At 40.2% G+C, this 14,651-nt stretch overlaps 2 protein-coding genes and 1 pseudogene across 2 annotated transcripts; all 3 read right to left on the bottom strand.

The window, feature by feature from the left end:
• The window catches only part of LOC115735388, a 33,726-nt pseudogene extending 19,731 nt beyond the window's left edge, over positions 1 to 13,995 (bottom strand).
• Positions 2,786 to 3,865, bottom strand: LOC115733138 (G-type lectin S-receptor-like serine/threonine-protein kinase At4g27290). The gene has a single exon (XM_030663804.2). The coding sequence runs from the start codon at positions 3,768 to 3,770 to the stop codon at positions 3,348 to 3,350; it is 423 nt and encodes a 140-aa protein (XP_030519664.2). The 5' UTR covers positions 3,771 to 3,865; the 3' UTR covers positions 2,786 to 3,347.
• Positions 9,773 to 11,365, bottom strand: LOC125316153 (G-type lectin S-receptor-like serine/threonine-protein kinase SD1-1). The gene is made up of 5 exons (XM_048283605.1): positions 11,243 to 11,365; positions 10,965 to 11,175; positions 10,588 to 10,825; positions 10,354 to 10,504; positions 9,773 to 10,186 (listed from the first exon to the last, which is right to left on the bottom strand). Exons 1-5 carry the CDS (start codon positions 11,363 to 11,365, stop codon positions 9,878 to 9,880), a joined length of 1,032 nt encoding a protein of 343 aa, XP_048139562.1. The 3' UTR covers positions 9,773 to 9,877.
• Positions 13,996 to 14,651: the final 656 nt, after the last annotated feature.

Here is a 14,651-nt window from a genome sequence, read left to right as displayed (position 1 = left end):
TAACTCATGGGTGCGGCGACAGCACAGGGCTTGTGGGCTTACAGGGCACGTGAGTCCTCAGGCGGTGGGTCAGCAAAGGGAGGCGCGCCTGGGGGTTGCGAGTCTGCGGATCTCGGGTCGGCACTGCCCAAAGGCGGAAGGACCGTGAGTGATTCGCGATTGGGTGGCGACGACGAGAATGGACCGCGGGTCAGCGATTGGCTCGAGCTATCGAATGGAGGGGCGGCACAGGGACACGGCACCGCAATGGAGCCACCCCACCCAAGCTCTTGCCGCCGCTCCATTGGGGTGCCGTGTCGCCATGCCTCTATGGGAGGCGCACAAAGCCTTGTGCCAAGCACTATCCAGGCGCACAACACCTTAATTTTTTTTTTTTTTTACTTTCTTTTTCTTTTTGTAGCTGCACAAAACTCTTGCCGCTGCTCCATTGCAGTGCCGTGTCGCCCCTCCGTTTGGTGGGTCGGAAAAGAAGGAAGGAGGAGGAGAAGAAAGAGTGAAACAGAGCAAGAACGAAGAGGGACTAAGAAGGCGAAGAGATTTGAGTGCCAAAAAAAGCTTTCACGGTTCCTCTGCATATTTTATTGCCAAAGATCTCGTGATAGCCATGTTGGCTTATCATTAATCTATTGATTTATTTCAATATTGCAGTCAAATCTCTTGTGTTTGCTGCTTCACTTTCTTCTATTTATCTTCTTTTTTTTTATATTAAAAGCATCTTTATTAAATGGCAACTCGAGAGAGGGACTTTTTTCAAAAATTTGGTAAAGAAAAAAAAAATTACCAATTTAAGCAAATTAAACTTTTGCCATTCTTTATTAACATTTTAAACTAGTTTACTTTCTTGAATACCGGTACTCTTTGCAGCACAAAATTATAAGGAAAAAGCTTTCGAGTTACCACTAAACATTGTTTTGTGGTCTCTCATTCCGATCGGAGTTTCCCCCTCTTCTTTCAAATGCTTGAGGCCAGTTGGAGTCTTTTAGCGTTAACATTTACTTTTCAAATAGTGCAGTTATAAAAAATCTTTTTTTTTTCAATTTTAATTTTTACAAAGGACGGGAGGGTGAAAAACTGCAACATTTTACCGTTCCTTGATCGGTCACCATCGCTAATGTTCAAGTCCCTACGTCCTTTCTTTGAAACAGATGAGAACACAGAAAGAGAGTAATTGAGAGTAGTTGCCCTTCGCAGACCCACCGCCTGATGAGCCACAAGCCCGCGAGTCCTGTGCTGCCGCCGCGCCCATGAGTTGGCGCCGTGTCATTGTTCGAGTTGTATAAATATATAGGTTATAAATAAACATAATTGTGAATATAAAAAAAAAGTATAAAAAAAACATAAAATGTGCTGTAAAAAAAAGAAAATTAAAAAAAAATGCAAATGGTGCGCCTCACTGCGCGCCTCCCACAAAGGCGTAGTAGCGAAGGAGAGGAGAGGAAGAGAGAGAAAATATTATTTTCTCTGCATGTATTCTACTTAGTGCGGGCCTCTCTGTAGTTATATGAACCGACTGATTATAACTCATTACCTTGTAGACCGAACCGAAGCCGCCTGCTCCTAGCTTGTTTGTTTGAGAGAAATGGTTGGTAGCAACGGCAACGGTAGCAATATCATACAATGGCAAGTCGATGTCATCCATCCCACTTGGCAAGGCTACAAGGGATGTAAATAGTTTCTCAAACCATACCATAATCTCCACAAGGAAAAAAAAAATAGCTTACCTCGGCTTTTCATTCTTCTTTTCCAGACTATGCTCAATGCTGTGCCCACAATAAGTAATCCCGAAATGGCTGAAGCCACAATGATAGCCACCAGTTTCTTGGATAGACTGCGGAATGAATCTAGCATACAGGAAGAAGTTAATATGCATCCTTTGATAATTACTTCAATGTGAAGAGATACAAACAATTGAAGTTGGACACGGTGTCCAAATTAGTGTACACAGACGCAGCTACTCAAGCGCCATGCTTTCAACACCTACTTGATGCCGACGATGAACTAAAAGTTTTATTAGATAATAGAATTCAATATAAACAAAGAGCAGATTACTGTCACTGATGGGGCAGAGGAACGACCGAATGAGAAATAAAAAGATGCAGAGGTCTTTTCAACTCCACATGAGAAACATAACGTTCTACCAAGAATTTAATGCCAATCTCAAGCTCGGCATGAAATGACCCATCAGGATAACTCCTTAGTATCTCCGAGCGCTGACACCAGCGATAAAATCCTGAAGTTTTCGGACACCCTAATTGTCTCTCTCCTCCTTCGTCTGCAGGGTTCCTCCATCTTCAAGTTTTCAATCTATGCTTAAGAAACATTAATGCTTTTTAACACTTTTTATATGCACGTGAGTGGCATGAGATAAATGCGTTTTTTCAACGAAGATGACTGCGGAAAAGGAACTAAACTTTGCACGTGACGATCATGTGTTCATTGCCTGGCCATTGTTTTCATCGGCTCTAAGCTCTGGGGTTACTGAGTCAAATTGTTTAAGTTCATGAGGTATTTTCAGAATAAGCTCAAGCTTGGGGGAACTAATGATCAAGTCCATAAGGTATTTTGAAAGAAAAACAAGCCAGGGTTAAACATGTTCTAGAGACAGAGTTCATCTCTAGGCTGATGAATCTATCTCCATTTGAAGAAACTTGGAGATTAAGACATAGATAGTAAGGGAGAAAACAATAGTTCAGTCTGACATTGACAAAGAATGCATCAATGTGAAGAAAGATTGCAACAAAGAAGACAAAAGCCATTGCTAAACCAATTAGCCAATGCACCCCTGTTGAATTGAGCATGTCCCACTCTTCTTGTGACTTGGGCATAAAACCCTGCAAGCAGAGGCATCTTGGGCTTTGGTTAGGTCGGCACATGCCATTAGCGCCACAGCGTCCATAGCTGTCATAAGGGTCGAAAGGGACCGAGTAAGTCAGGTCCCATTTCGTGCTTCCACTCTTCAATAGATGACACTCGAAAATACCATCCGGGCGTGATATCAATCTGGCTGTGATATCATCCTTGAACGTTTCAATGGCAAAATAGGCATCTGTTCCGTTGTAAACAGAGAAGGATTCAACAACGGCAGTTAACTCGTTGGTAATACTGGCGAATCCAACACCATTCCATGGCCCAGTTCGAGAAACTTTGACGGAACCATTGCTGGCTATTTCGAGTTGAGGTAAACCATCAATTTTGTATCTGAATGCATAGTCTCCAGGGGAAGGATCATCCACGCTTCTCCAGGAAGTCAGATGACGTTCCAAACCGGTTCTAAAGTTCCATCCCAATGTCATACCGACCAAAAGCATGTCTGATGGGTAATCAAAGCTCTGCCATGAGTAGTTAGCTTAATCTAAACTGTTTCGTTCCCTAAGAACAAGGTTGCCAGAATCCAGGAGCTGTGCAACTGGGTTTCGGAGAACCTTGGTCGAATTTGTCAACCAAATGACGCTCTTTGATCGGTTCAAAAGAACAAGTTCACCTTCGTTGCTTATTTCCAGAGTACCATTTGAATCAGTGAGCGGACTATTCCTGTTAGCAACCCAAACAACCGTTTTAGGACTCACCACAAGCCATATACCCAGGAAACCATTCTTCGAGCTTCCGGCAGAGAAGAAACTGAGCTCAAACTTTCGGCCCGGGGAAACTAACGTCTCTCCCTCTCCAATAGATTGAGCTGAACTCAGGGTGTTGGCTGCACTTGACAGGCACAGCAGTGACAGAAGGACGATGGAAGTGCAGAAGAAGCCGAAGATGGGAGGATCTGCCATTGCAGACCCTTCTGTTCGATCTACGAGATGAAGTAAGTTCCTAGATAAAGATTCAAACTATTCAGAAAAGCATGACAGGAAGAGATATACAAGACAGTCACCTTGGTTTGGTGAAGGCAAGCAAGTTGAAGGAGCTCCTGAATGGATTGAGTTGGGTCAAGCAAAGAAGATCGGTCACGCAAATGTTCGTGGAACGGTCTCCTACCTTCCCAGAGTCTTTACGTATCAAATCAAAATGACTCGGTTTTTGTTTTTTATTTATTTATAAATTGGTGTCAATATCAACTCCCATTTCTGTTAATAAATAACAGTTGCTACCAATTATTTTGACTCAATGGGCATCCCAAAAGCATAAACTAATTTAAGAAACTTCTGCTCTCTTTTCTTTGAAAAAGAGATATTATCTTAACCCACTCGTCAATATTCTTCTTTCTTTAATTTAGAATTTGGAGGACACGTGTAGCGACATCTTGCTTGGTGCATAACTTGATAAGAGTTTCCACTTGCTTGGCACATTGTCGGGAGTAGGTGAAGAAAGGGGGAAGGGGGAAATGGTAAAACAAGATAAACAAAAATTCAAAAAGAAGACAAAAAGGAAACACTTAAAAATGATTCTGATGTCATGTTTCAATCATACTACCACATATTTAAAAGGGTTAATACCACGGAAAACCCCAAGCTGGTACACATATGACAAATTTATTTCAAACTATTTTTTTTACCATAAAAAATTTTAAACTGGTATACCTATAACAAATTTACCATAACCTGATACACCCGTGACAAATTTACCTTCCGTTATATTTCGTTAAATTTAACTGTCAAATTGCTGATTTGGTGACACGTGACAGTTGATGGATATACCGGTATAGGGTTTTGTCACAGATTTATCAATTTTCGATTTTTCGTGATATTAAATTAATTTAACGGGGATAAATTTGTCACGGGTATACCGGTTTGGGGTATTTCATTGTCAAAAGAATTAGTTTATGGTAAGTTTGTCACAGATATACCAGTTTAGGATTTTTGGTGGTCAAAAAAATAGTTTGGGGTAAATTTGTCACGTGTGTATCGATTTAGGATTTTTCGTGGTTAAAAAAATAATTTGAGGTAAATTTGTCATAGATATATCGGTTTAGAGTTTTTTATGGTGTTAACCCTGTTTAAAAAACTTGATCCAATAATTATGGACACCGTCAAAGAAAAAGGAAAAACGACACGAGAAGTGGTCACAATCAACCAACTCTTGCTCACCACCCTTCTCTTCGGCCATCTTTTTTGACCGAAGTTTTAGAATCCATGAAGTTCGAAATGAAAAAGGCGAAGAAATTGGACACTATTGTAACTATCTCCATTTTCTCTTGTTATATACTTCGAGTTCGCATAATTTATTTCGAAATATGAACTACGCATAGTTATATTAACTAAGGTACATATACATTCTATAGTGTATTAATTTATGGAAATAAGGGATAGAAAGTGAATATTGCCGAAAGTTGACTTTTGAGTTGGTCCCTCAACCTCCAATTTGGCTAATTATTCAATTGAATAATATTTTCTTGCCCAAATTTAGATGGAAGCGACGACACCCGCTGACTTTGGTTGGACTTAGAATCCATCATGCACCAATAAAATCAGACTCCTTTTGATTCGTGAAAAATAAATGATTCAAAAAATATTTCTTAAAAATAATCGCCTGCATAAAGCTTATAGAAACGAATAAAAAGAAAAACATTTTCATCACTTGTGAAGATGTTTAAACACAAGTTATTATCGACAATGCAGAAAAAAAATTCAGTCGACTAATTTTTTCACACGATACAAGTATTTCAAATCATTTTTTTGTTTGCAAAACAAACGGAACTGCCATAATTATCAATTATTAGGCAACAATCTGGCGACCAAATATAAATGAGATTATCGTGTTGCATGACCCATTTGCATCTGTCTCCCCATATAGGAATCTCTATGGACACGTGGCGTGAATTTAATAGTTTATTGTTGAAAATCGCACAAAAATACATAAAATGATGCCATGTGCGCGACAACCCCGACACGGCCTTATTAGATACACTTTCGCAATTTTTGCTCCTATAAAATTTCAAATTTGTCCCGTAGGATATGGCTCTTATAGTAATCACGTCAGAGAAGAATGATGGACACTTTTTTTTTAACACTGTTAGTATTTACACAAACATGATTTTCAATGCCAGTTGTTCCAATAAGAATTTGCCAAGTCATTTAATGGCTTAGACTTTTACTCAGGCTTAGCATACCTTTCATCATGCTCAGGACGAACCATGTGTGTGTCGTGACCCTAACCTGTGAATTCTTTTTCTCTTTATTTTTGTTCACGGCATTGTTAGTCAATTTTTTGAGCTAGGGCCCAATAGTGATGGCCCACATGCTCAAAAGCTCGGCCATATAAAGATGGGTTCGGCCCACAACTTCTTCATTTACAATTTCGAATTGTCGGGCTTATGATCATGCCCAACTCAAAAAATTCAAATTTCAATACCCAATCCCCTTAATTCCAAAATGAATACACCATAGAATATACAATTCTCATCAATGTAACTATAAATTGTCTATGCTTTCAAAGTATATAATAAGGGAACATCCATCCTCCGTTTGCTTCGTAAAAAACGAATGATTTGAATAATATTTTCTTATAAATGATTCGCTAGTATCTCTTACGAAAAATGAACAAGCGAAAAATATTTGTATTGTCCACGAAATTGTTTAGAAATAAACTGTTATTGGTAATGAAGATATTTTTCATAACCAACAATGTTAATTTCCCTAATATCAATGAGATCGCCAAACCACATCAAGCAGCCTGCTCCTCTAATATCCAAGTTAACATAAGCCATGCAAGAACAATTCTTTAGACACTCAACCTTGCACTCCTCAAGGCTCATATTCTTGCATAGCTGGAAATCTACCAAGTCAAGTAATTTAACTTGCGAAAGTTTTGTAAAACCCTCGCCACGAGTACAATTCAATGGAACTTTCCTCATGCACCCGCCTGTCGTATTGAGCATGTCCCACTCTTCTCGTGACTTGGGCATAAAATCCTGCAAGCAGAGGCATCTTGGGCTTTCGTTAATTTGGCACATGCCATTAGCTTCACAACATCCATAGCTGTTACAAGGGTCAAAAGGGGCCGAGTAAATAAGATCCCACTTTGCACTTCCGCTCTTCAGTAGAAGACACTGCGCAACACCATCAGGGCTTGGTGTGCCTATGGCAGTGAAATTGTCCTGGAAGGTTTCAAATGCAAAATAGGCATCTGTTATGTTGTAAACAGCTAAGTTTTTCTTAACCGAAGACGCATCCTCGGAAACAACACCGAATCCAATTCCATTCTAGGGCCCAGTTCTATAAACTTTGACGGAACCATTGCTGGCTATTTCAAGTTGAGGTAAACCATCGATTTGGTATCTCAATGTATAGTCTCCGAGGGAAGGATCGTCCACGCTTCTCCAGGGAAGTCGATGACGTTCCAAATCGGTTCTAAAGTTCCATCCCAATGTCATATCGACCAAAAGCGTGTCTAATGGGTAATCAAAGCTCTACCATGAGTAGTCACCTGCATATGAACTGTTACGTTCCCTAAGAACAAGATTACTAGAATCTAGGAGCTGTGCAACTAGGTTTTTGAGAACCTTGGTCGAATTCGTCGACCAAATGACGCTCTTTGACCGGTTTAGAAGAATAAGTTTACATTCGTTGAATCGGTGAGGGGACTGTTCCTGTTAGCAACCCAAACAACTGTTTCGGGACTCACCGCTAACCATATCCCCCGGAAACCATTCTTCGAGCTTCGGGGAGAGAAGAAACCGAGCTCAAAATTTCGGCCTGCGGAAACTAACGTCTCTCCCGCTTTGATAGATTGAGCCGAACTCGGGGTGTCGGCTACACTCGACAGGGGCAGCAGTGATAGAACGACGATGGAAGTGTAGAGGAAGCGAAAAGGAGGATCAGCCATTGCAGACCCTTCCGTTTGATCTACGAGATGTAGTAAATAACCAAATAAAGATTCAAACTTTTCGAATGGATTGAGATGGGTCTAGCAAAGAAGACCAGTCACGCCAATGTTCGGGCATCGATCTCCAACCTTTCCGCAGTCTTTCCGTCTCAAATGTAAATGACTCGATTTTTATTACTATAGATTTTGTCAATATCAACTCCCTTTTCTGTTAATAAATAATAATTGCTACCAATTATTTGGACTCAATGGGCATACTAAAAGCATAGACTAATTTAAGAACCTTCATAGTTTACGACATACTTTCTATTCTGGTCTTATATGTAGTCATTGTTCTGAAAAAAACAGATTTAAATTTTAATACGTCTAGTGATTATTTTAACCAATTGAAAATGTGAGAGACAACATTCAAACGTTCTAACTTTTTCTTTTATTTGGAAAAAAGATATTATCTTAACCCACTCCTCAATACCTTTCTTTCTTTAATTTAGAATTTAGAGGACACGTGTAGTGATATCTTGCTTGGTGCATAACTGGATAAGAGTTTTCCACTTGCCAGTAGGTGAAGAAAGTGGAAAAGAAGAAATGGTAAAACAAAATAAATAAAAAGTCAAAAAGAAGACAAAAGAAAAAAATACTTAAAAATGTTTTTGACTAGGTAAAACAAGAAAAAAAAAGTCAAACAGTCAAAAAATAAAAGGACACGACAAGTGATGAAAGTCAACCAATCCTTCTCTTAGGCCATCTTTTTTTACTAAGAATATATGAAGCTCGAAATGAAAAGGAACAACACCCGCTGACTTTGGTTGGACTTAGAATCCATCGTCCACCAACCTTTTATTTCAGGAAAATATATAATTCAAAAAATATTTCTTAAAATTAATCGCCCGCATAAAGCTTATAGAAATGAACAAAAATAAAAATATTTCCATCATCTATGAAGATGTTTAAACATATGTTATTGTCGATAATGCAAAAAATAATTCAGTTGACTAATTATTTCAAACGTTACGAGCATTTCAAATCATTTATTTTCTGCTAAACAAACGAAACAGCTATAATAATGGATTATAAGGTGATAATCCGGCAACCAAATATAAATAAGATTATCGTGTTATATGATTCAATTGCATCCATCTCCCCATGTATGAATCGGCATGAAATTAATAATTAACTGTCACAAACTGCACAAAAATTCATAAATTGATGCGATGTGCGCAACAACCTTGACTCGATCTTATTAGATTCACTTTCTTGATTTTTGCTCTGATAAAGTTTCACATTTATCCCGCAGAATACGGCTCTTATATTAATCACGTCAACGACGAGGGATGGACATTTTTTTTTAACACGGTTAGTAATTACATAGACGCGATTTTCAATGCCAATGGTTCCAAAAAGATTCTGCCATGTCCTTTAATGGGTTAGACTTTTTACTCAGGCTTAGCATACCTTTCATTTTACCTCGCTAGATCTCGGCTAGGTCTGTTCTAACCAGATCCGACAAGGGCCACCCTCGCCTGCCCTTGTCCGTGGTTGCTCGGTGATTGGCGGAGAAAGAAAGGAAAAAAAAAGAAAAAGAAAAAGAACTATAAGATTTAAAGATTTGCACAGTTCAAAAATTGTCTACGTTAGTGCCAACCGGTTTACATAGGATGACTCGTGTTGACTAAACCGTTGCATCCGCGATTTTCGACCAATTACTAACTACACTTATTTTCATTTTAATATTGGAATGAAGCTACAGCTAGTTGAGGTTACCTATAACAAAACACAATTACAAGTTCACGTTATTTGGTTGATTAACTCCCAAAAGCTACCCGACCAATTACTAGCTACAGCTAAGGAAGCGCAGGCATTGTTGCATGCGCTGCCGAAGGATAGCTCTTGGAGTAGTTTCCCGACGGCGCCGCGGGGTAACTGGTGACCAGAGGTCTGAAATAATTAGCCATGTCGAAGGACGGTGGAAGGTTTTCCATCCCCCTTCTCCAACAGTCTAGGAAAAGCCATTGCTAGAATTTCTCATTCAACCCTACAACATCGTATGCTTCTTCTGTCCTTTGTTGTACTCGAGAAAGTCAGTACACATTCTGCCGACACATCCTCGGTAGCATTTCTATCGACCTTCAGGCAATGTGATTGTAACAACATTCTCTGTGTTGGATTCTTCCTTAACTAAATATGCATCTGAGCTACCCGAACTTCTCTCGACGAAAAAGCCTGGCTCTTTCGGTGGTGGCAAGGATGCTCCTTCATTCGCCAACATGAAGACAACGCTAGACATCATCGGCCTATCTTTAGGAAACTTTTGGGCGCACAGCAAGCCCACCTGAATACATCTCTCTGCTTGAGATTCCACGAAAGAGGCGCATACAGATTCATTGATGAGTTCCATGGCCCTCCCTTCACTCCATAGCATCCACGCCTAAAAAATATAAACTCCTCATGATCAACCACTGCCAGTGCATCGAAAAAGAAAACGTGTCTAGGGAAACATAGAACGAAAGGGATGAGAGTTTAAGAGAAACGAAACATCCGATCTTGCTTAGCAAAAAAGGAAATTACAGGTTTTGATAATTCTCTACCACTTACGTGCCCAAGAAGGGTGTGATGATGATCAGGATGCTGGAATCCTTTATTCCTTTTGCCACTTACTATCTCTAACAAAAGCACGCCGAAGCTAAAAACATCTGACTTCACCGAGAATTTTCCATCGAAAGCATACTCTGGGGACATGTAACCACTGCATCAAGCGAATCAGGCTTCAGTCCCTCCAAATACCGATGGATAGCACGCTGTTCAAATGAATCGAGATGACAAACTTACTATGTACCAACTATTCTTCTCGTCTCTGCCTCTGTGCCATCTCCTCGAAAGACCCTTGCCAAGCCGAAATCTGAAATCTTTGGATTCATGTCAGCATCTAACAAGATGTTACTTGTTTTCAGGTCTCTGTGGATCACTTGTAGTTTTGAATCCCGGTGGAGGTAGAGAAGTCCTCGAGCGATTCCTAAAACAATAGCAAATCGCCTTTTCCATGCCAAAGAGGAGCTTCTGTCATGATCTGCACATGCTCAACCCCATAAAAAACTAAGCAAGTTGTTAGAGTCTAGCTCTATTTTCTGGTGAAGAAATGAATGGACAGAAACAAAAGCATTAGGAATCGAGCGAAAAGGAACTCAGAAAGATCAAGTTTTTCCGACCGAAGATGAAATAATCCAAGCTTTTGTTTGGCATATACTCATAAATCAACATTCTCTCTTCTCCCTCAACGCAGCAGCCAACAAGTCCAACAAGATTCCGGTGCTGAAGCCTGGCGATTAGAAGTACTTCATTCATAAACTCATCAGGACCTTGTCCCGAATATTTTGACAGCCTTTTTACCGCTACTTCTTGTCCTGTGGAAAGAGTTCCCTGCATGTATTCTGCTTAGTGCGGGCCTCTCTGTAGTTATATGAACCGACTGATTATAACTCATTACCTTGTAGACCGAACCGAAACCGCCTGCTCCTAGCTTGTTTGTTTGAGAGAAATGGTTGGTAGCAATGGCAACGGTAGCAATATCATACAATGGCAAGTCGATGTCATCCATCCCACTTGGCATGGCTACAAGGGATGTAAATAGTTTCTCAAACCATACCATAATCTCCACAAGAAAAAAAAATAGCTTACCTCGGTTTTTCATTCTTCTTTTCCAGATTATGCTCGACGCGGTGCCCACAATAAGCAATCCGGAAATGGCTGAAGCCACAGTGATAGTCACCAGTTTCTTGGATAGGCTGCGGAATGAATCTAGCATACAGGAAGAAGTTAATATTCATCCTTTGATAATTACTTCAATGTGAAGAGATACAAACAATTGAAGTTGGACACAGTGTCCGAATTAATGTACACAGACGCAGCGACTCAAGCGCCATGCTTTCAACACCTACTTGATGCTGACGATGAACTAAAAGTTTTATTAGATAATAGAATTCAATATAAAAGAAGAGCAGATTACTGTTAGTGATGGGGCAGAGGAACGACCGAATGAGAAATAAAAAGATGCAGAGGTCTTTTCAACTCCACATGAGAAACATAATGTTCTACCAAGAATTTAAAGCCAATCTCAAGCTCGGCATGAAATGACCCATCAGGATAACTCCTTAGTATCTCCGAGCGCTGACACCAGCGATAAAATCCTGAAGTTTTCGGACACCCTTATTGTCTCTCTCCTCCTTCGTCTGCAGGGTTCCTCCATCTTCAATTTTTCAATCTATGCTCAAGAATGATAAATGCTTTTTAACACTTTTTATGTGCACGTGAGTGGCACGAAATAAATGCGTTTTTTCAACGAAGATGACTTCGGAAAAGGAACTAAACTTTGCATGCTACGAGCATGTGTTCATTGCCTGGCCATTGTTTTCATCGGCTCTAAGCTCTGGGGTTATTGAGTCATTGTTTAAGTTCATGAGGTATTTTAGAATAAGGTCAAGCTTGGAGGAACTAATGATCAAGTCCATAGGGTATTTTGAAAGAAAAACAAGCCAGGGTTAAACGTGTTCTAGAAACAGAGTTCATCTGTAGGCTGATGAATCTATCTCCAGCGAAGAAACTTGGAGATTAGAAATAGATAGTAGGGGAGAAAACAATAGTTCAGTCTGACATTGACAAAGAATGCATCAATGTGATGAAAGATTGCAACAAAGAAGAGAAAAGCCATTGCTAAACCAATTAGCCAATGCAGATAACAATATCAGTAGTTACCCAATTCAGAAGCAGGTAGCCGTAGGAAGAGATATTGATCATAACCAACAATGTTAATTTCCCTTATATCAATGAGATCGCCAAACCACATCAAGCAGGCTGCTCCTCTAATATCCGAGTTAGCATAAGCCATGCAAGAACATTTCTTTAGACACTCAACCTTGCACTCCTCAAGGCTCATATTCTTGAATAGCTGGAAATCTACCAGGTCAGGTAACTTAACCTGTGAAAGTTTAGTAAAACCCTCGTGACGAGTACAATTCAATGGAACTTTCCTTATGCACCCGCCTGTGGAATTGAGCATGTCCCACTCTACTTGTGACTTGGGCATAAAACCCTGCAAGCAGAGGCATCTTGGGCTTTCATTAACTCGGCACACGCCATTAGGGCCACAATGTCCATAGCTCTCACAAGGGTCGTAAGGGACCGAGTAAATCAGATCCCAGTTTGCGCTTCTACTCTTCAGTAGAAGACACTGCAAAAGACCATCTGGGCTTAATGTGACCCTTGCAGTGATATCTTCCTTGAAGGTTTCGAATGCAAAATAGGCATCTGTTCCGTTGTAAACAGAGAAGGATTTAATAGCGGTACTGAACTCCTTGGCAATAGCAGAGAATCCAACTCCATTCCAGGGCCCAGTTCGAGAAACTTTGACAGAACCATTGCTGGCTATTTCAAGTTGAGGTAGACCATCAATTTTGTAGCTGAGTGTATATTCTCCAGGGGAAGGATTGTCCACGCTTCTCCAGGAAGTCAGATGACGTTCCAAACCGGTTCTAAAGTTCCATCCCAATGTCATACCGACCAAAAGCGTGTCTGTTGGGTAATCAAAGCTCTGCCATGAGTAGTCAGCTGAATCTAAACTGTTTCGTTCCCTAAGAACAAGGTGACCAGAATCTAGGAGATGTGCAACTGGGTTTCGGAGAACCTTGGTCGAATTTGTCAACCAAATGACGCTCTTTGATCGGTTCAGAAGAACAAGTTCACCTTCGTTGCTTATTTCCAGAGTACCATTTGAATCAGTGAGCGGACTGTTCCTGTTAGCAACCCAAACAACCGTTTCAGGACTCACCACGAGCCATATCCCCAGGAAACCGTTCTTCGAGCTTCCGGCAGAGAAGAAACCGAGCTCAAACTTTCAGCCCGGGGAAACTAACGTCTCTCCCTCTCCAATAGATTGAGCTGAACTCAGGGTGTCGGCTGCACTTGACAGGCACAGCAGTGACAGAAGGACGATGGAAGTGAAGAAGAAACAGAAGATAGGAGGATCAGCCATTGCAGACCCTCCTGTTTGATCTACGAGATGAGCTAATTAACTAGATAAAGATTCAAACTTTTCAGAAAAGCATGACCGGAAGAGATGCACAAGACAGTCTCCTTTGTTTGGTGAAGAGCAAGTTCTAGGGGACTTCTGATTGGATTGAGCTGGGTCAAGCAAGAAGACTAGACAAGCAAATGTTCATGGATCGGTCTCCAACCATATAAATTCTTTGAATATCATCTACCTTTTTTCCGTTGATGAATGATAATTGCTATCGATTATTTGAATCTAATGGGCATCCCAAAAGGACAAACTCATTTATGAACTATTACAATTTTGAATGTAATTTATCAAACTTTTCAGAATAGCATAACAGGAAGAGATATGGGAGACAAGTCACCTTCGATTGGTGAAGAGCAAGCAAAGTTGAACGAGTTCCTGAATGGATTGAGTTGGGTCTAGAAAGAAGACCAGTCAAAAAGAAGACAAAAAAAAAAAAATACTTAAAAATGTTTTTGACTATAAGAAAAAAAAAGCCAAAAAGTAAAAAAAAAATAAAAAATAAAAAAACGTATGAATGTTTTTGACCGCTGTGTTTCAATCATACTACCACATATTCAGAGAAATTATAGACACGGCGTGGAGAAAAAGGCGAGTCTTGCACACAACCCTTCTCTTGGGTCATCTCTACTGACTGAGAAAATATTCAGTGATTGCCAAGCGCTGCATCAATTGCTGATGTGGCGCACATTAACCAATAATACGTTGCCACATGTCACTGAATTAGAATAAAGAAAAAAATAGTTTTTTCTCTCTTCTTCCTCTTGCACGCCGTTTCTGTTCCGGCCGACTGTCTTCCAATGGCCATTAGCACCGCCACAAG

Source organism: Rhodamnia argentea, chromosome 8 (assembly GCF_020921035.1).
Source record: "Rhodamnia argentea isolate NSW1041297 chromosome 8, ASM2092103v1, whole genome shotgun sequence".
Classification (NCBI taxonomy): Eukaryota; Viridiplantae; Streptophyta; class Magnoliopsida; order Myrtales; family Myrtaceae; genus Rhodamnia; species Rhodamnia argentea.
The sequence above is the reverse complement of the archived record's forward strand: the minus strand, read 5'-3'. Positions and strand labels throughout refer to the sequence as shown.

What these genes read in the sequence shown, in the direction of transcription:
- LOC125316153 (XM_048283605.1), bottom strand. Translation starts at nt 11,365, where the DNA reads ATGCCAAGTGGGATGGATGACATCGACTTGCCATTGTATGATATTGCT. An exon ending in CTTGGATTATTTCATCTTCG is followed by an intron (nt 10,826 to 10,964) that starts GTCGGAAAAACT and finishes GAGCATGTGCAG; the next exon opens with ATCATGACAGAAGCTCCTCT. An exon ending in ATCACACCCTTCTTGGGCAC is followed by an intron (nt 10,187 to 10,353) that starts GTAAGTGGTAGA and finishes TATATTTTTTAG; the next exon opens with GCGTGGATGCTATGGAGTGA.
- LOC115733138 (XM_030663804.2), bottom strand. Translation starts at nt 3,770, where the DNA reads ATGGCAGATCCTCCCATCTTCGGCTTCTTCTGCACTTCCATCGTCCTT.